The following is a 21,617-nucleotide window of genomic DNA, read 5'->3' as shown; positions in this document are numbered from 1 at the left end:
ATTCTATTTCATATAAATTATTTTTTGAATTTGAATTTCAAATAAAGCTGAAAATATTCTCATGGTCTACACAAACATATTTAGCAGCACAACTGTTTTCAACATTGACAGTAATGTTTATTGAGCAGCAAATCAGCATATTAGAATTATTTCTGAAGGATCGAGTGACACTGTAACTGGAGTAATGGCTTCTGAAAATTCAGTTTTGCTAACACTGGAACAAATTACATTTTAAAATATATTAAAATAGAAAATACTTTAAGTAGTCATATCTCACAATTGTACTTTTACAGACCCCAAAATTATAAAGTGTTTTTTTTTTCATTTAATGCTAATATATATATATATATATATATATATATATATATATATATATATATATTTCTAATTAAAATGTATTTTATTCTAGCAAAACTAAAAAGTCCTGTTTTTCAGGCTTTGTGCATTGGCAGTGTCATGTAAAAATATTTTGCTTTGGCTCTAGATCTGAAATCTGTAGTTTCATTCTTTTACAGCATTAAATACATATATATATATATATATATATATATACTATAATATTTTCAGAGGTTACTATTAAGGTACTGAATGTAAATAGATCCAGCGTAAGGTGAACGTTTTCCAGCATATGGCTTGCAGCACATGAAATGTGCTCTGCAGTTAAACATTTGGTACCTACCTACAAGCAGTGATTGTAATAAATGCTTTTCATAAAAAATAGCTTCTCTGTGACTACTAAAACACAACTAAAGTGGTACAGATTACCAGTGGCTTCAAAGAAGGTATACAGATATGAGATAAGTTTAAAAACAAAAGCGCTGAAATGCTAGTTGCCAACAAGATAGTAACGCTGCAGACAAAAGTCAAGAAACACATGAAAATTCCCAGGCCTGATTAATCCCAATTAACTCCTTAAAAATAAATGTCCATATTTTTCTTAATGTTATAACTGGCTAAAAATTGCTTTAAGTGTAATCTCAAAAAAATTTCTAAATGTTCTACTTTAATTGTCTTTTTTTAAATCCTTAATCAGTAATTATGAGTGATTAAGAAAATCACAGAAGTTCCTCGGGTAAAGAGGGTGGAATGTGCAGAGATTCAGTCAAAAACACTGGTTTAACAGGACAAACATTGCATAATAAGGTACTGAAAGCAAAAGAGTTGAGATAAGCAGTGTTTTTGTGGTGGTGGTAACGGATGTTGACTTGTGTTTACAGGTCGCTTGGCTGACGCAAGTGTTAGAAACAGGGGTAGAGGAGAGCAGCTTCATAGTCTGGCGGGGGAGAGCAGCACCTCTCTGAGGAACACACCGGAGGAACCTCCCTCTGATGACAACAGGGGGCGCTATTCATACAAGGCAGCTTCATGTGCTGGTTTTCACCTTTAGAGAAGAACCTGCAACAACAAAAGGCAGTGACCTTATTTTATGTAACTAATAAGATTTAACATAATGCTCATTTTTTTCACACGTTTATTTTAACAATTTTTGGGAACATAAGTTTCATCTCGAAGCTGAAATAGTTCAGAACAACAGCATTAATCTTATAAATGTTTCTACTATCGATTTAAAGCATCACTGCTGAATAAAAGTGCTATATAAAAAGTCCTAAAATAAATGATCTTACTAACTCCCAGAACTAACTTTTTAATGGTTATGTAACAGATCATGAAAGCCAATGTCATGACACCTACTTAGTGATGTTTTGGGTTTTAAATCTGTCAGTCCACTTCACCCGAATCAGCTCTTCAGACGGGAGAACCATTCCACTGTCAGACTGGTTGTCCTAAAGTAAGTAAAAAAAAAAAAAACTGTCAATCTTGACAACTTCACCCAAGTGAAGTATAATTTTAAAACACTTACATCAGGGATTTCTTTGTGTAGATCCTCAAAAGTGCTGATGGCTTTGATTTTCCCAGAGCTGCTGTAGCTAAAATACATTTAAAACATTTTATTATTTATATTTATGATATTTCCTTTAATAATTAATTTGAGAAGTTCCACTTATTTTCATTTAATATTTATAAGGGTATTTTTTGAACACACTTTTGAATTGTACATAATTGTATTTCACGTGTAATTATTATACATATTCACTTAATATGTCCACATATGATCACATTTGTACCTTGAAGTTCCCAGTGATTTCTGGCTTATGTCTTTCTGGACGATGTGCGGCGTGACGGTATTTCCTTCTCCAGAAATAAAAGCGTTCAGTGGAATATAATCCTTTCCATCCTGTTTAAAAAAAAGAAAAAAGTGTGTGTGTAAAAAAAAACAGAAAAAGAAAAGTTCTGAGCTGTCAAATACAAACAAACAGAGTAAATAATGTCGCACCTGTTGGACGCAGGTCTGTAGGAGGTCTCCCAGTATCTCCACAAGAGCAGAGAAAGAAGGTCTGTCCTCAGGGTTATTTTCCCAGCATGCCATCATAATGCTGTAACTGTCAGACAAATCCCACAAGCGGAGTATTAGCACTGTATTGGTTCATGGGGCAATGACTGGACAAGTTTAATATGATGTATTCAGCAGTGAGAACTGACATCTCCGGGGTGCTGTACTCAGGAGGACACATCCGAGTCCCCTGCTTCAGTCTGTGACAAAACGCCTCATCAATGTTCAGCCCTGGGTATGGAGACGCTCCTGTGGACCACAAACACTCTTATATTTCTGGTTTCCTAATCAGTTTCCCTCACTTTCATTCTCTTGCTATGACCTGGCAGAACAACAAATGTCTGTTCGATCGTGCCATATTTCAAAGCAATGATGTTATGAAAAAAAATCAACTGTGGCATTTGCCAAATGCTTGTATTATCTGATGTACATAAAGAGTATTGACATTACCAAGTGAGAAGATCTCCCAGAGCAGAACTCCATATGACCACACGTCACTCTGAGCCGTGAAGACTTTGTCGAAGATCGATTCAGGTGCCATCCATTTCAGTGGTAACCGTGCCTTCAAGGCAACACACATTCATTACACATATCTGACCCTTTTTTATCTTTGCTATATTGATGCATTACACTCACATCTCCCTTGCGCACATAGTCTGGGTCTTTGTATACGTCTCGGGCCAAGCCAAAATCACAGATCTTCACCACGTTGTTGTTGGACAGCAGGATGTTTCTGGCAGCAAGGTCACGATGGATGCACTGAAAACATGAAGAAGAAGAAAAAAAAAAAACATGATTCAAATCAAGTCCATATTCATGTTCATATACCCTGATGCAGACAGGAAGGCACTTTACCTTACGAGAGGCGAGAAACTCCATTCCTCTGGCCACCTGAAAGCTGTAAGAGATCAGGTCTTCAAGCAGCAGAGGGCTGTTGGATTCAGGAAGAGAACCTGCAGAAGACAAACAGAAAAACCTTTAATGAACTGATCTAGTTTTAATATTGAGATCAACATTATATTTGTTTTTATATCACGTCATGCCAAATGTAACTTTAGTTCTTCCAAGTAACACAAAAGGTGAAATTTGAAGTTTTCAACCTTTTGTAAAATTTGTCTTTTAATGCTTTAGAAAAAAGAAATTTCTGCATCTCATCAAAAACAGTACAATTGCCATTTAAAATTACTGTTTTCTGTTTTAATATATTAGGAAAACTCAATTATTCCTGTGATGTCAATTTTCTGCATCATGACTCCAGTCTTCACTGTCACATGATCCTCCAGAAATCATTCTAATATGTGAATTTGCTGCTCAAGAAACATTTCTTATTATTATATATTATATATTATTTGATAAATAGAAAGTTCAAGAAAATAGCATTTATTTAAACATTTAGCAAAAAATATGAAATCATTAATTTAGAAATATTTTGTAACAATACTTAAGGACTCAAATCTGAATCCTTGCTGAATAAAATAATTACTTTTTTCATAAATCTTACTGACCCTAAACTTTTGAATGGTAGTATAATATAGCATATATTTTTTGGTAAAATATGTAAACTATTTTGGTAACTCAGTGTCTTTTAGCTTCAAAATAAATCGTTATTGCACCGGGGAAAGATTGTCGTACTGTTCAACAAGTTTTATGGTTTATTGCACATTGATCATCTAAATGACATCATGCATGTGATGAAAGCTCACCGCTGTCCTCCTCTGAGATTTCTCCTTTCTCCTCACTAAACCCTGAGCTGGCATTGCTCTGGCTGCTGGACACACTAGTTAATCGTGCTTTATATCCCTCCTTCATGCCTCCCTCCTCTTCTCTGCTCACCTGAATCAGACACACAACACATGAAGTGAGCAACTTCTCAGCTGGAACACATCTGGTGAATAACGCTCAGAACACATCAGTGTCAGGTAAATACAAGGACTCCACACCTCTCTCATATTTTACTAGACCCCACTGATCTGGGATCAGGTCTATCACTGAAACACACTGTTCTTTGTGTGAAACTTTTCTAGCGGTCATTTAAGGAGGTAAGCAGCTTTAGAGATGGTCACACAGAGGGAAGTATGACTCTGTTGTCTTGATGAACACTGCTCTGTTTATTTCAGAAGGAAATAAGAGAAGTCTATAAACATGACACCAGACATATATAGAGCTCACTAAACCTCACAATACCACAAACTGACAGTTCCTCACTCAACATACTGTGACATTCAGAACACTTTCTGAGTTATGTTCTGCAAAACGAATAAAAGATTGTAGTTCAGAGATCAAGTTGCCTAATAAATATTAAGTGAAATAAAACTGCTGAAGTGAAATTTTCTCAGACAGACAGACACAGACTAACCCTGTTCAACAGGAACACTTCTCGTTTGCTCTTAAGGTACGCAGACAGGTTGCCAAACTTGCAGTATTCAACTATGATCATCAGAGGCCCTGAAAATACCAAAACATATTGATTTAATGCATATAGAAAAACACCATTCCCTCAACATATACTATAAATGTTATATTTGTTGTTCAAAAGTTTGGAGTCAATTCAATTTTTTTGTGTTTTGAAAGAAGTCTATCATGCTATTTGATCAAAAATACAGTAAAAACAGTAATACTGTGAATTATTATTACAATTTAAATTATGTTTTCTACTTTAATATATTATGAAACTTCATTTATTCTGTGATGCAAAGCTCCATTTTCTGCATCATTACACATGTTCCTTCAGAAATCATTCTAATATGCGGAAACATTTATGCTAACGTTCAGAAACATTGCTTATTATTATCAATTAGTTAAAATAATCATTCACTATTTTTTTGAGAATTTTTTTTTTGATGAATAGAAAGTTAAAAAAAAGAAGCATTTATTTGATATAGAAATCTTTTCTAACATAATAAATGCCTTTACTGTCACTTCTGATCAATTGAATGCACACTCGCTGAATTAAAACTATTACTCTCTTTTAAAAGAAACATGCTGACTCTAAAATGGTATCCTGTTACATATACATGCACAAGCCAAACACATCTTAAATCACTTTTATAGATGCCCTATAGCATAAATACAATCTTTGAGGGTTTACAGAGAAACGGGGACATGCAGACCTCCTGGTTTGGTACATGCACCAAGAAGATTGACCACATTGAGGTGATGACCAATATGATTGAGGATCTTCAGTTCTGTCATCAGAGCCTTGTGTTCACTGGGCGTAGCGCCATCTGCAGGAACAGGACAGACATAACTCCTGACACTAAATTGATAATTGCTAAATTTGCTTTTTATTACACAACAGGTGTTTTTAAGATTCCTGAGCAGTTTTAATGCTTATGAATATACCTTTAAGCATTTTGACGGCCACTGTGGTGCAGCTGGCTGAACTGCAAATGCCAAAAGCTGAGGCCTGCATTACTCGGCCAAATGCCCCTCGCCCCAGGGGCTTTTCTGGAGAGCAGAACAATAATCACATATCAGTATACTGCATAACAGCATCAATACGACTTATAAAGCACACACACAATTTACCAAGTTGAAGGCGGTCACGTGGAAACTCCCATTGGGCGGGATCATACTGTAATCTGTCGCAGTTCTCCACCAGATGTTCATCCCCCGGATGCAGGATGATTGGCAGGTACTCTGCTTTGCCATTAGTTGAGTTCGGCTGAGAAAGAGAATGAGAATATAATATATATTACGTTAGAATAATATAAGAAGTTTTAACTGGCCTTGATTGCCTCTCACCTGTTTGAGTTTGCGAATCAGCAGTGTGAGAAGAAGCCAGAAGAGAGTGGCCACCACGCATGTGCATGCTAGAGTCGGGATCTCCAGGGAAAGTGATTCAGATGAACCTTTCGGATACATAAACAAGTGTTGTTTAAAGAGAAGAAATAAGAGACTGGGACATGACCGGGATCACATTCATCCCCATGAGCATGACAGCTCCCTGTAGGTCATGAGTAATGCATTAGCCCCTATAGAAACAGCTAAACAAATAACCTACATAAAAATAGGTAAACAGTTTAAGGGTTGAAAAGCCGAGGCCATCTGTGGGAAATGAAAATGGGAGACAGTTTCCTTCCTGGTCTATCGGAAGAGAACAGCGTGAACGTCTCCTTTCAGCACCATGTTTAGAAGCATCCGACAAGAGTAAATAAGGGAGTGTGAAAAAAAAAAAAAAAAGGCTGTGAGGGAAAAAACAGCAAAAAAAGTTAACTAATACCAACATAAAACTGTTAAAGGAAGTTTAAAATCTTGGGTCTTTAGAATTTATATTTATATTTTTGAAAGGAGCATCTAATGCACACTGAGGCTGCATTAATTTAATTAAATTTAAATACAGTAAAAATAGCATTATTGTGAATTATAAAATAACTGTTCCTATTTTAAAACTTTTCAATATAATTTATTCAGTAAAGCTGAATTTTCAGCATCATTATTCCAGTCTTCAGTGTCACATTATTCTCCAGATATCATTCTAATATTCTGATTTGGTGCTCAAGAAACATTTCTTATTATTATCAATGTTGAACACAGTTGTGCTGCTTAATATTTTTTTATGATACTTATTTTTTTTTTGCAGAATTTATTTGAAACAGAATGACACTTTTGATCTAATAAAGTGTGTTGCGGCAGAACCCCCCCCCCATTTCAACAGTAGTGTATAGACAATTATTAAAAAATGCATTATTATTTATTATTATTATTATTATTAAATTTACACTTGCCATAAAATGTCAAACTTTAAGTTATAATGATACAAATTAAAATGAGTAAATTTACTCTCAGGTTTTGAGACAAAGGACAACGCAGAAGCTTACTTTGAACCCAAATGTGGGCGGAGCTCTCCACAGACCCTCTCTCATTGGTGGCCTTACAGGTGTAAAGTCCCTGGTCTTCAACTGTAATTCGGTCGATATGAAGAGTCCCTTCCTCTGGGAACAGCATAATACCTGCCAGTAAAAGATACACGTATGCAATCTATTCACGTACATGGATACTTAACATAAATATTCAAAAAGCAGGTTTTCTAGTCTCACCAGACACCTGCTGCAGCTTTCTCTGGTCCTTATACCATGTGATCCGGGGGTGTGGAATTCCCCGAGAGGGGCAGCGGAGAGTGACTGATTTGCTTACGTTAACACTGTGATCACTCAGATTTCGCAGCAGCACCGGTGCCTGCAGAACTGGATAGTGTGAGACAAAAGGGCTCGGGGTCAGGGGTCATTACGCATGATGTTCCACGTCGACTGAATCAGTTTAAATAAAAAATGATCAAAAACTCCCCTAGGGAGACTGACGGATATCACAGCAATCACACGAAGCACTTAGCATTACACGTCCGCCTTATAAAGCAGTTGAGTGATTTAAGGGTGACGCGGGTTGCTATTGTTACAGAAGTGTGAATAGACTGCGAGTCGTATTTCTTTCATTACAGATCGAGGCCTGGAATGTTTGAATTGCAGCCATGGGATTTGTGCCATTCAGTGAAATCCCTCTGTTTGTCTTAATGACACATTCAGCATATCACAGACTCAACTGATATTTCCGGGTTAGCTGGCCAAGGTTTGGCTGTTGCTATTGCTTTGGCTGTTGAAAGTTTTACAGTGTAGTCTAAAATGTATGTAGATTAATATAAGACAGAGCATCGCAGGTTAATGTGTCTGGAACTTAATTTACATACAACAAAACTCCCTGAGGCGTTCGTCACATATACCACTCTAGAAAAAGAGGAGAATAATGCGTTTAAACGTCTGCTTCATATTTTCCCCCTGGACACAATTGATTATTGTCCCTTTCCTCGTTCTGTGACAGTGGCTGATTGGCTGATTGTTCTTTGGCCATGTGAAGCAGCCTGTAAATGTGGCATAGTGGGAAGTGCCATTGTGTGCTCTTCCTCCTTACTAGAACTCATTCCCACACCAAAGAGGTTCTGCTTCACACAGCCTTGGAGAGAAGGGCTACAGGAAGCTCTGGGACCCACTTCCTAAGGACCCCTTTTGCTTTGTCTTTCTCCTTCTCTTTTCGTTTCTCTTTCCGCCTCTGTCTCTGAATGTGTGGGTGTCCAAAAACACATCCTTACGTGACTTAAAATCAGTGTCTAAGAGATGGCTCTGATGGCTTCTGACTGTGTTGTGACCTGCAATAACCTGCTATTTCTGATTTGTTTGCATTTGTTAGCATATGTAAATGCACAGATGATACAGTAATATGGCATATGACCATGAATACTGAGGTGTCCTTTTTTAAGTATGAGACACAAATACCTAGTTTTTGATGTAATAGAGATTTGACCGCATTCGTAAAAGCCTTATCAGATATGTTTAAAACTATTATTTATTATAAAAAAAACATGTTGAACTATTTTTAATGACCAGGAATGTATCCCACATTTTGCATACAAACCTCTTACTATGTGTTATCTCCCAGTTACAAAAAAATGTAAACTATACAGACCAATTCAGAGTAGACGTCACAGTTACGTCACTTGCAGCTGCGTGCGCATAGCGGTTGCAAAAAAACACTGGGAACAAGTGGAGGTAAATGGGTAAAATCCATGGAATAAGAAAAATATATATATTTTGATGTCAAGATCGGAATGCAAATCATTTTTTAGAGAATACTGTTGTCAAAGATGCCATTTGAAGCTAAACGCTGACGTTTAAATGGACATATTTTGGATGAAAACTGCTATGATTACTTTTACATTTAATTTAAACAATAGGCCTACATAATATTCACATATCGTCCCCTTGGAATTATAAGGTTCTATCTGACATTTTTGTCAAAATTGAGTTATTCACATTCTTATTCTGTGACAATTTATTTACATTATGTGATGTTTTATTTTAAGTTGTGTACATTTTGGGATTTTTTATTGAAAAAACAAAAAGGTTCTATCTACAGAAGTCTATGGAAAACAAAAACTTTAAAGCTCAATATCTCAAAACTACTCAGAACGCAGATAGAACCTTATAATTCCAAGGGGACGATATGCTGTTCAATTATGTATTGTATTATATACAGTGCAGTATTAGCCCTACCCCTATTAAACCTTACTGTTCAAATTTTTATATAACATTCATTTAATCTCACAAGTCTGACTTTTTTTCCTCGCAAATGCAAGTTTATTTATCAAAATTCAGACTTTATAACTCGACTTAACTCAAAAATAGTGAGTTTATCAATTCTGAGGGGAAAAAACTTAAGAGATGAGGGGAAAAGAGAGAATGACGAGTTGTTTTTCATTATTAAAATTGTGAGATATATTCTCGGAACTGTGAGAATAAAGTCAGAATTTTGAAATATAAAATCAAATGTACTTTTTTTTATTATTATTCTTTTATTCCAGTTGAAAACCATAATTTTCTGCCATTAGATAGATTTTATACTGTATCCGTGTAATTCTCTATCTGTAAAGGCTATTCGCTCCCAGGTTTTCTGCAACCATGATGCACGCGCATTCTGAATGTTTACAAACCTATAATTGGTCTATACACCCACGTAGGAACATAATATGAGCAAGTAAGTATTGGCTTAATTTGAAAAGGTTAATCAACCCTGTTACGGTAAGATACCATAAGAAAAAATATAACAATATTTGTATTACCTAATGGAAAATGTTAATTACTAATATTGGAAATTTTAAAAATGTTGTATAATTGTTTAGTAATATTTATAAAAAAGAATATAGATTTTTGTTTGCAATTACAGGGAAAATAAATTCTGGACAATTAAAAAAAAATTATAATAATAAATGCAATTTTAAAATAAATGAATAAATAAATAATAATAATAACAATAACAATATTTCAAGATGTGTAGGAAGAAATATTACTTAAAATTACATTTCAGACCCTATTTTGTACCCCTTAAAGTGATAAAAGTTCTGCTTTCAATAAAAAAAAAATTGCTTATTTTTTGTTTTAAAACACTTTTCTTGTTAATGCTGATAAGTAATAGATTAAAAAATTCTACACATTATATATCAACTCCTATTATGGTACTTTTGTTTTTTAGGGTTCATCATATTTAATTATATAGAAAAGAGCAGCGAAGACTTTTCGTTATATATATCCATACTGTGCTCTATGCAACAAAGAAAGTCTGGAACAACATGAGGGTGAGTCAAAGATGACAGAATGTTCACGTCCTGATAAACTATCCCTTTACAGAGCATGAATGTGTGTGTGTTGATCACAATGACTCTTAAAGACACACCTGTGACCTCCACGGTTGTATCTAGGTGTGTATGTTCTCCTGTAAGCAGGTGTGTGGCTGAACAGCGGTATGTTCCCGAATCCTGTGCAGTCACATTCTTCAGCAGAAGCTCCAGAGTGTGAGAGAACTGCCCCTCTTTGAGCTCCCCGCCGAGATCTGAAGCTCCCTCTGATGTGGTGGATTGATTCGTAAATCTATACCATGACAGGTCTGAATAGAGGTGCCTATTGGCTATACAGACCAGATGGAGGTCCCCTCCCTCTCTGGGCTCTTCCTCCAAAGACACGATTAGGCCTCCTTTGACATCTGTGATGGTGGACAAAAGCAGATTCAGTTTCCACTTCCTCTGCACAAAACCTCGATACAGTGAGACAGAATACATGCAGACCTCCTGGCAACAACCAAGTTTTATTTGAGGCTTTCAAACAAAAAACAGCCTAGAGAAACCATTTTGGAAGTGTTGACCAAGCAGCATTTTTCGTAACCTTTGATGAAAATGTTGAATAGCCATTGTCAGTACAAGTAGCAATAAGACGCTAGTGTAAAGGCGCGTTATTTACTTTAGCTTTTTGAAATTTCCCGTGGAAACCACTTGAGGGTTTCCTGATGGAAGATAATGTTTATCTTTCCCAAACACCACCAGTGTTCTCCAAATAATGCACCGCACGAGGATGCAGTATGATAAGAGCCACAGGTTCCTGTTCACTCCTCCACCCTGTCGCTATGACAACAGCCAGGATGGGCTACATCCACTGTGGCCGAAATTAGCACAGCTTGAAACCAAACCCTCGAAAACAAGGGGACGGAGGAGTGCGGGATTAGAGGAAGAAAGGGAAGGAGTGAAAGGGAGGGAGTATGAGAGAAAAATATATGAAGAACGAGGTAAAATATTTGGATGTTGAGGTTTAAGTATCTTTTAAAATTTAGTTATGTATATACACAAAGTACCTGTGACATAGAAACTGATGTCTAGTTCATCTCTGCCCATTAAGTTTGATGCAACACAGCGATAGATGCCAGATATCAATGCTTCGCCAACTGTCAGAACTCCTACAGTCTGTGGAAACACACACACACACACAAACTGTTGCATGCAAGCAAGCACGGCTAAATTTTTGATGTTTCTGCATCAACTTCCATTGTTTGTCCAGGTACTACATTCTCATTAAACAATCATAGCTATAACACAAACCCTGCTCAAACACTAACCTTGATTGATAAGTATGTTAAGTCCTAAGCACAAACCCAAAATTTATTATTACTTTGGTCAATAATGTTGTTCCAAGACAAGCCATGACCAATGATGTTGATGCAGGGACATGTTGGGTAAATTTTGGTAAGTAATTATATTTTCTGAGAACCCAAAGCTCACATGAGGTAATAACATTTCACATTACCTCTAGCTACAAAATGAGTAAGCTTAGGAGTAACCAAAATTTCACAACATGAAAACCAAACAATGGTTTCGTTCTTATTCTAATAGTTGGATTGCTTGCCATTGAATTCTATTCCCGCATTGTATCTTACAAAAGCAGGTTTTAATATTTATCAAACTGATACTGATTAAGATCCATTCCCAAATGGAAGAGATGCTTTTAAGCCATTACATCATTATGTCTCCTCATGGGGGTGGGGTAACGGATTCTGACAGCTGGATTGCTTACCATCCTTTTCCCTCCATGCTTCTTGAAAAAGGAGGTTTTAATATTTAGCAAACTGATATTTTTTAAGATCCATTCCCAAATGGTGGAGAATCATCCATTTTGAGCCACTATATAATTATGTCTCCTCATGGGGGTGGGTGAACACATTCTGACAGCTTCATTTTCGCGCTGTCCTTTTCTGATCCCCTCATGTTTCTTATAGAAGGAGGACCTAATATTTATCAGACTGATATTGGTTAAGATCCATCCTCAAATGGCATGAAATGGTTCGATACAAAGCTGGGGAAAAGATTCTGACACCTGGGTTAATCGCAGCCAGATTCTTTCCTTCCTTTTCTGATATAACCAGGTTTTAGTATTTATCAAACTAAAACTTTTAAGCAACTGGATCATGTCTCTTTAAGTGGAAGGGGGAACAGATTCTGCCAGCTGGATTGCTTGTCATTCGGTTCCCTCCATGTTTCTTATACAAGGATCTACTTATATTTGTCAAACTGATAATGGTTAAGATGCATTTGTTAAATTGGATATAATAAACACATTTCAATACACTATATCAGCATCTCACTCCATGTTTTATAATAAAAAGAGGTTTTAATATTTATCAAAATGATATTGGTTAAGATCTAGGGTTGGTTAGGGTTCATACTCAAAAGGCATATACTGTAATCAACAGATTCTGACTCCTGGGTTGCTCGCCATTAGATTCTATTCTCTCCATGTTTCTTATAATAGGAGATTCTAATATTTATCAAACTGATACCAAAACATACTTATTTTAATACTCTTTGTTGCTATTTGCTATTGTTGTTCTAGCACCAACAAGAGAAGAGATTCAAGTACATGCATGGGGGATGGAGATGGAGTATTCTTGAAATAAATGATTTAATGTTGTTCCAGTAATCAGAGAGGAAGTACACCTGTTTAACCACCTACAGAACTAACTAGAATTGGAACTTGATTGTTGTTGTTGTCTAGAACACATAATTCCACAGAACTGAGCGCAGATGCACTCGTGTGAATCCCGGGGGAGTACTTTTGCGTTCTTGTGTGTCCTTTTGTGTATTCATTTCATCTGTTCCCTATGATCAGTCCACCCACTTGAAGACTCACCTTATTCTTCCCTTCTAACACTTCCTGTCTGTAGCTGACGGTCAGGATGGGATTGTGGGTGGACGTGACTTCTGTCTTCTCGCTGACTGCAGTCCAGGACGAAGGAGGAGGCTTCTCGCATCTTAGAGAGAGGAAGACAGAGGACGAGAAAGAGGAAGAGAGAACGACAGCACTCTCAGTTCAGAAGTGTCGAAGCATGATGTCACAAGACACAGATGTGTAGCGCAGCTGCGGTATGAAAGGGGAAGACCAGAATCTTCCATTGCCTGGTCTCTTGGGAATTCCTTTTTCACTGTAGTCAAATTATGGAATTGTTTCTTAGGAATTTTTGGAGGAATTCATTCTGAGTGTGTGTGTGTCATTTGTGTCAGGATATGGCGACACTCATTGGAGTGTTCCGTAATTAGCAGTGTGTGGGGCTTGGATGTGTTCCTTTTCCTGCCTGTAAATAATGTGAATGCCAAGCTTCCGAAGTTCCAACCTCTAATCCAATTTGCACACCAACTTCGAGGCATTTATCCCATTATCTTATCCATGCCAATTCTTTAAGGTCGCTAATCTTTGGAGCAAGGTTCTGATGGGCCATGGTGATGGGTATTTGTCCGTGACTGTGTGCCCACCGCCCTGTTACCCCTCCCTGGCTTTGACGACTCTCTCTGATTGCTCTTCCTATTTGGCTGAGACAGTGAGTGTTCTGTCCTCGTATGTCCCACCCTGATAATGACAACAGCACTTCTTAAACACACAGTCAACTCTCCCACGGCTCTCCGGGAAGAGTCGCTCGCTCGTTCTCTCATACACAAACACACACACACTCACACAAAGACAGCCTTCAAACGTCCATTTGTTTAACCACAAACATCCCCACTCATTCTGCATTCACACACATTCATCCATAACCAGTGTGCCTGTGTACAGTATTACGAACTGACTTCAGTGGGTCATTATGAAATCTAGTCTGTTTTATTGTCTAGAAAAGCATCAGTCAAGAAACAGTTCATTAAAGTCAGCCAATATTTCAGCTACATCTTTGCCAGCAGCTAGGACTTCACATATGCATTTTCTGGAACCAAACAGACCATATTGTACAAATAATTCCAAGCAAATTTAATGTAAAAACAAATACATTTGATATAAACACATACATTAGATATTAAAATACATTTTTTTTATCAGCATTCTTACACATTTGGTAATTACTGAGCTTTACCATAAGTAAGTTAGTTGTATAAAATTATTAAATATTAGAATCATATATTACTCATAGACAATCTGTATAAAAAGGGACAAATCACACTGGGAGAGACCCGTAGAGTAGAAACAAACACACAAATACTCATGCAACACGCACAAACACTGGCATACAAACAGGCAGGGTATTCTCTTTCAGCACAGAATAAAGCAACTGTAATACACAGCATCACTGTGAAGTGGAAGAGTTTAACATAAGATGACAAACAGGATGACACAGAGCTTTTGTCATTTATTTACGGCCGATCAGAACTCCTACACAGCAGGCATTCTGGGCCAGGTCCAGTATGAAAAAAAACCTGAAATCCAAATAGGAAACCCTCATTTTCTCTGCCCTCCTTGGCTCACGTAGAGATAGTAGATAGAGGATATTTTAATCATGTACAATCTGAACTCACAGCTTTTGTGGATGTTAGAACTACAACTGATGGTTTGGGTTTTGGAGCTGGAGGCTTGGTTCATACATCCTTTATAGTACCACTTAAGAACACAAAAAGCAAAAGCAGCACCAGGCAGTGTATTGATGTGGATCATGCTCTGAAAGAGGGAGAGCAGAAAAAACTGTCTCTATACAACAACAACAAAGAGGAATAAATTAGGATGTAGTTCCCGGGGTGCAGAGATATCAGCCTCTCCGTCCTGTGTGAGCCAAGCTGTTCTGGATCCTCGTGAGATGGCATGCTTTTAGTGATGTCTCTGGGGTGGCTGGATAAGGAAGGGCACTGGCTGTTGTAGGGTTATTTGTGAGTGTGGCAGGACAGGTGAGGGGGATTGTGGGGGATCGGTAAAGTGGGGCAGAGGGTGTGTGTGTTTCTGTGTGGGATCAGGGACTCTCAAGAATAGATCAAGCTCCTGAGGAAGCGGACTGTGCCACGTTTGAAGACGGAGGGACAATCACGCTGCTGGGAAGCTGTCTCGCGTCGGGGAGGAAGCCAAACAACGAGAGGAAAAGCGCTCTGATTTTTCGCACAGGAAGCCCGTCTGCGCCTCCTGCCTGGCTGAGATAAGAGTGCTGCTGTTCCCATGGTCGAGCTCAAGCCCATCCAGCCGCTATCAGGCCGGCCCGGCCCACAACTGCTCTCTCCCTGGGCCTCCTCCACTGCAGCGTCAGGCCAGCCGCGCCGGGCTGCTATAAAGAATAAGGGCCTGAGTCAGGGTCCAGCCAGTCAAGACCTCTCAACAGAATGTACATACAATACCTTTCAATGATCAAGCTTTACAAAGTGCTTTCATTTTTTATTTTTTAAATCATATATACCTTTTGAAATTTAAGACGCGTATATCTTATCAAAATCAATATATATATATATATATATATATACAGATAGAGAGAATCTACAGGCATTTTCTGCACCCATTTTAGCATAAACTCCCAGAGAAAGAATTTAAACAAGGTAATATGTGTTAAACTAAATAATAGTAAAATAATACAAATAATAGTAATAATAATAATTCATCATGTGACAAAGTAAAAAAAAAAAATAATAACTTATTTTACTTGTACTATTTTTCAACGTTTCTATGTTTTTTTCTTATTTATACTGAAGCACTAAAATTACTAAAACTTAATAAAACTAGAAATATTAAAAATCTAGGTAACACTTTTGTATAGGGACCAATTCTCACTATTTAACTAGTTGCTTATCAGCATGCCTATTATTAACATAATGGCTGTTTGTTAGTACTTATAATGCACATATTATGCATGATCATATTCTATATTCCCAATCCAACCCAATACATAAACTTTAGAAATACCTTACTAACTAGTAATAAGCAGCAAATTAGTCATTTATTGAGGCAAAAGTCATTATTAATGGTGTTAATAGCAGGAGTTGGAACCTTCATTGATATATTGGACCAAACAGTATTAATAATAATTGAATCATTGCATTTTTGCATGAACTTTCACTTTAAGATTGCATGAAGAACAGTTGGCAAATACAGGGAGTTTGTTGCATTATTCCAGCCAAAAAGACTTTTCCTCTTTGTGATTTTTCATTTTTAGTTCTTTTAGGAAGCACTCAAAGAATAGGCCAAGAAAAATCACCAATATAACATGTCATGAAGGCAATACAATAAGGGGAAGCATGATCTAAAAATGGACACATTTTGAGCATGGTAGTGTCATACTTTAGTGTAACACTTTCAGGGTTTGATTATAAAAAAATATTGATGTGTGTGTGAGAGTCTATATGGGAGTAGGCTGGGAATGTATGTGAAAGGGTGTTTGTGTGGGATGAGCAATGCTTACTAAATTTTTCTCATGAGAACGGTGGATATGTAGTATATCAGACATTGAAGAAGGCATGGCAGGATGCGTCTGAGCAATCACAATAATAAACAGCCAGCATTCTGCACAGGAAGTTCATTAAATCATAGTGTTTAATTTAGAAACGAACAAATCGTGCTTGTAAGCACGGAACATCTTTTGAAGTGCTTTTTTCTGCACTTTCAACTCGGGAGTTAAATTCAGTTCTGTGACTGTACCAGGCACACATTCACACAAATACGAACACATACACTCGAGCGTCTACATCCACACAAAAATGAATAGAGACACACACATGAAAGGCCTTCTCAAGCATCTGTTCTACAGGCTAAGAGGAAACCCTGTCTGAACACATGCTGAACTAGACAAAACAGGTCTCTATTCACAAACATACACACACACAAGTGTGTGTGTATGTTTGTGCATATAGACACATGTCTCCACTCATATGTGCATTCATTCTAAAAATAAAACACATAAAAAACACTGTGACCAGGTACAGTGTGAAATAACTGAACTGCTTAAATATTTTCAGGACATTACGCAATGATGGAGAGGATATCTAACTTAGTCTAGTGTGGGAAATCCAAACCTAGCAAAACTGCATTGTCTCTCGTGTGTTTTTTCACCTGGATCAAATACTAAATTAAAAGTGACTGAACTTTTGGCCCTGACCCAGTATTCTTCACCGTATCCCTTTCCTCTGGGACTAAACGGCAACGAGGACACGATTAGTCAGTCATTTGGGAAATGTTTTCAAATTTAGAAAGTTCATTGTAATGCTTTCACTTCTTAAAACATGAGAGTGGGAAATAAATGGAGATTTTAGAGAGCTCACAGAGGCCTCAATAAAACAAAGGGACCATAACCTTCCTAAAACAGGGTCTATGTTATGCAAGTAGGCTACTTTGGCTCACAATAATAAGGTTGTGTATTTTATCTGCATTTCAATATGCGTTCATCACTGTCTTATTTTGTATTTGATACACATTTGTGTGTTTCTGAGTGGATTGTGAACTTACAGGCCTTTCGGAGGACATGGATGCCAGAGCCATTGTATTTGAGGTGGTGGGACACCGTGAGAGGTGCAGTGAAGGGCTTGTCTGCTGCCTCGCTGGACAGTCCCGGCTTGCTGAGAGGAAACTGTCTTTTCTCCAATCTGTGGCTTCACTGTCAACAGATTTCGATGAAAGGGAAAAGGCAATGAAGGCATATTGTCATAGTCTCCATCATAAATAATAATGAAATTGAATTAAATTGAACAAATTCATTATTGTGTGTGTGTGTGTGATTTTGTTTGAGGAAAAACAAAAATGGATCTTTTTTTTACATTTTAATTATAAATTGTTAAACTATCAAATTTACCCAACAGTTTGATTGAATTTAATAAAACAGTTATATAACATTAAAAGTAGTGCTGGGCAACAATTAATCATGATTAATCACATTCAAAATCAAAGTTTTTGTTTATATATATATAACGTTTAAAGTTGTCCAAATGTTGTCCTTTGAAATGCATATTACTAATCAAAAGGTACATTTTGATAAATTTGCGGTAGGAAATGTACAAAATATCTTAATGGAACATGATCTTTACTTAATATCCTGATGATTTTTGCCATAAAAAAAAATCGCTAATTTTGACCCGTAAAATGTTTTTTTGTCTATTGCTACAAATATACCTGCGCAACCTAAGACTGGTTTCGTGGTCCACGGTTAAATATAATATAAGTGTGTTCTGGGTATATTCATTTTTATTATTACATTTTTATTTATTTAGTCATTTATCAGACGCTTATATCCAAAGCGACTAACAAATGAGGACAACAGAAGCAATCTATTGTAGTATTAAAACAACAAAAAAAAGATCCAAAACTAAAAGTTAAAACTTTATAAATACTACCTATACACATTTTTAAAATAAAAAAAAATTAGATAAAAATGGCAAATGCACACAACAAAACTTAACATTTAAATGAAAAATAAAGCTTATCATTTTTTTTTCAATATTAAAGAACAAAAGGTATAAGAGTATAATAATGATTCTAACATAACACTTAATCAAACACCAAAAAAACAACTACGGTTGTGTATGTACAACCACACACACGTACACACATATACATATATATATATATATATATATATATATTTGGGACATATATTATGTACACAAAATCTCACAAATAATCATTGCTCAACACTTATTAAATGAAAAAAACTCTTTCTCACCATTTACCACCAACGTGAGTGTGAGGTTCTGATAAAGTCCATACTGCTGGATGCCAGTAAGGATGGTGTAGATTCCAGCATCTTCTTCTGCAACATCCCGAATGACCAGAGAAAACCCATCTACGTGGTAACGGGAGCACCGCTCGGCGGCGATCATCCCATCCTTCAACCTAAACAATAGATTCAGTCATTGAGATTGAGTTCCTCTTTAGGCCAAGTATATTGTTTCTATTCAATTTAATGATCATTTAATCGACTACTTAGCAGCAGAACTATGTAATCACAGGAAATTCTACCAGATGACTTCAGGTGCAGGGAAAGCCCTCAGTTTTGGAGTAAGACGGAAAGATTTCTGTCCTGCAGAAGCCTGAACCACAGGGCCATCTCTGTGCTTGAGTCGAATGAACGGCTGGTCTGGGAACAAACAGACAAGAGAGTAAAACCATCAGAAACACATGTGTGGAGAACTGAGAGATAGAAAAGCTGTAAATAGTGAATTAGAATCCATTAGAGGTGGAACAGCAGCGACAAGGTGACTGATTCTAAAACTCACCATAGACAATAACTGTGGTATTTGTTTCTCGCTTAGATGGACCACTTGTTACATGGCATTTGTAAAGTCCTCTGTCTGCTTTGCTCAGTCTAGGGATGGTGAGAAGACTGTAGAAGAGCATGTTGGTTTGGCTCCTTGATATGCGTCTGATGATATTGGCAGATCCATTAGCCTGGAGTAAAAACAAGCAAAGCACATTGTGTAACAAACATCAAGAATATAAACCACACGGCTTTCAGATGAAACCAGGTCTCCAGACAACTGTCCATTTAAAACAATCCTTAGTGCACAAACTGTCATTTAAAATTTCTTAAGTTGCCAAACATAAAAATTTGAGTTTGCTCTTTAGTAGCTCAGGAGTTTACATGGAGTAAGTTATGAAATTGCAATTTTGAGAAATGTATTTACACACACACACACACACGCAGGTTTGTTTTTGTGAAAAGTGGGGACATCCCATAGGCGTAATGGTTTTTATACTGTACAAACTGTATATTCTATCGCCCTTCACCAACCCTACCCCTAACCCTAATCCTCACAGAAACTTGCATTTTTACTTTCTCAAAAATCTCATTCTGTATGGTTTATAAGTGTTTTGAAAAATGGGGACATGGGTTATGTCCTCATAAGTCACCCTCTCCTTGTAATACTTGTGGCATACCCATGTCATTATACAGAGTTGAGTCCTGATATGTCACAAAAACAAGAGCACACACACACACACAAACACACACACAAATTAATTTCCTGATCATTTTGAATGATTTAATGAGTTTTGATGGTAGAGTTTGATATATATTGGCAAATCTATGCACAGTTTGAAACTCTAGAGTGGACACATTTCATTATTCTTTTTCTCAGAAGAAAAAAACGTGATGCAGGAGACTTAAAAGTCTCTATGTTCTTTAAATAAGACATTAAACAGGCAAATGTTTGTTGTGGAACTAATTAATTTAGTAGTAATACATCAAGATGAGTTAAATTTTTCTTAAAGGGATAGTTCACTCAAAAGGGAACATTTTGTCATTGTTTACTCACCCTCAAGTTGTTCTAAACCTGTATAAGTTTTTTTTTTATGTTGAACATAAAAGAAGATACTCTGGTAATCAAACAGTTGATGGTCCCCACTGACTTTCATAGTGCTATTTCTTTCCCTTCTCTGGAAGTCAATGGGGACCAACAACTGATTGGTTCTTCAAAATTTTTCAAAATATCTATTTTTTTGTGTACAACATAGGAAAAAAACTTAAACAGGTTTGAAACAACATGGGGTTGAGTAAATAATGACATAATTTTCTTTTTTGGGTGAATTATTCCTTTAAAAATCCATGTACATAGATTCTGATTATACCAATTGCAGAATAAAGATATTATAAAGAGCAGTTCATAAATCACAACTGCATACTGTGTAAACCTCACCTTTTGTGGGTACGTCCAGCTGATGGAAACCCTGGTGTTCCATGCAGCTGTAACGGTGCAGTTCAGTGCTAACATCTGGCCCTGTAACGTGTGGACCAAACCCGTGCTGTTCAAATACACATCCAGAATCTCATTCACTGCAAGAGAAGAAAACAGATGCAATTTTTAAACTTAAATTTAGGTCCCAATTTTTGGTTCACAAAAAGAAGTTTCTCATAGAAACCTTAAGTGCTTACCTGGTCTGTGAGTCAAGAACTTGTTGCTATATTTGACTCCATTGACGACAGTCTCACAGGAAAATAGCCCGATGTAGAAGAATGTGGGAGTACGGATAGTGAAACCTTGCCTGCTGTTCCAGATGATGTTTCTATGATCAGGAGCTAACCGGTGGATATTAAACTGAAAATGTAACAAAAAGGATAATAATTTAAAAAAAAAAAACATTAACAGCTACACCACAAGCTTTTGCATTTCTTTTAGGTAAAACAGAGATTTGTGCTT

General features: G+C 36.7%; 1 protein-coding gene across 3 annotated transcripts in view; it reads right to left on the bottom strand.

Annotated features, from left to right (window-relative positions):
- Positions 1-95: 95 nt before the first annotated feature.
- flt1 (fms related receptor tyrosine kinase 1) overlaps positions 96-21,617 on the bottom strand; it is a 33,334-nt gene continuing 11,812 nt past the window's right edge. The window contains exons 5-30 of one of the 3 annotated variants that reach the window (XM_052596359.1): positions 21,353-21,515; positions 21,117-21,253; positions 19,698-19,869; positions 19,441-19,558; positions 19,145-19,314; positions 17,935-18,082; positions 13,390-13,510; positions 11,561-11,669; positions 10,613-10,918; positions 7,432-7,578; positions 7,213-7,344; positions 6,137-6,243; positions 5,921-6,056; positions 5,735-5,839; positions 5,503-5,616; positions 4,749-4,837; positions 4,096-4,225; positions 3,248-3,345; positions 3,029-3,151; positions 2,843-2,954; positions 2,542-2,641; positions 2,336-2,441; positions 2,127-2,236; positions 1,862-1,928; positions 1,693-1,784; positions 96-1,395 (exon numbers count right to left, since the gene is read on the bottom strand). In XM_052596359.1, coding sequence (XP_052452319.1) covers positions 1,239-1,395; positions 1,693-1,784; positions 1,862-1,928; positions 2,127-2,236; positions 2,336-2,441; positions 2,542-2,641; positions 2,843-2,954; positions 3,029-3,151; positions 3,248-3,345; positions 4,096-4,225; positions 4,749-4,837; positions 5,503-5,616; positions 5,735-5,839; positions 5,921-6,056; positions 6,137-6,243; positions 7,213-7,344; positions 7,432-7,578; positions 10,613-10,918; positions 11,561-11,669; positions 13,390-13,510; positions 17,935-18,082; positions 19,145-19,314; positions 19,441-19,558; positions 19,698-19,869; positions 21,117-21,253; positions 21,353-21,515 — 3,369 coding nt within the window. In that variant the 3' untranslated portion in view covers positions 96-1,238. Of the gene's footprint in view, positions 1,396-1,692; positions 1,785-1,861; positions 1,929-2,126; positions 2,237-2,335; positions 2,442-2,541; positions 2,642-2,842; positions 2,955-3,028; positions 3,152-3,247; positions 3,346-4,095; positions 4,226-4,748; positions 4,838-5,502; positions 5,617-5,734; positions 5,840-5,920; positions 6,057-6,136; positions 6,244-7,212; positions 7,345-7,431; positions 7,579-10,612; positions 10,919-11,560; positions 11,670-13,389; positions 13,511-14,330; positions 15,814-17,934; positions 18,083-19,144; positions 19,315-19,440; positions 19,559-19,697; positions 19,870-21,116; positions 21,254-21,352; positions 21,516-21,617 lie in introns of those variants that run through there. The other 2 variants (XM_052596361.1, XM_052596360.1) reach the window with 2 other exon arrangements.

The sequence above is a fragment of the Carassius gibelio genome, chromosome B24 (assembly GCF_023724105.1).
Source record: "Carassius gibelio isolate Cgi1373 ecotype wild population from Czech Republic chromosome B24, carGib1.2-hapl.c, whole genome shotgun sequence".
NCBI classification, from domain to species: domain Eukaryota; kingdom Metazoa; phylum Chordata; class Actinopteri; order Cypriniformes; family Cyprinidae; genus Carassius; species Carassius gibelio.
Note: the sequence above shows the minus strand (reverse complement) of the source record. Positions and strands in the feature narration are given on the sequence as shown.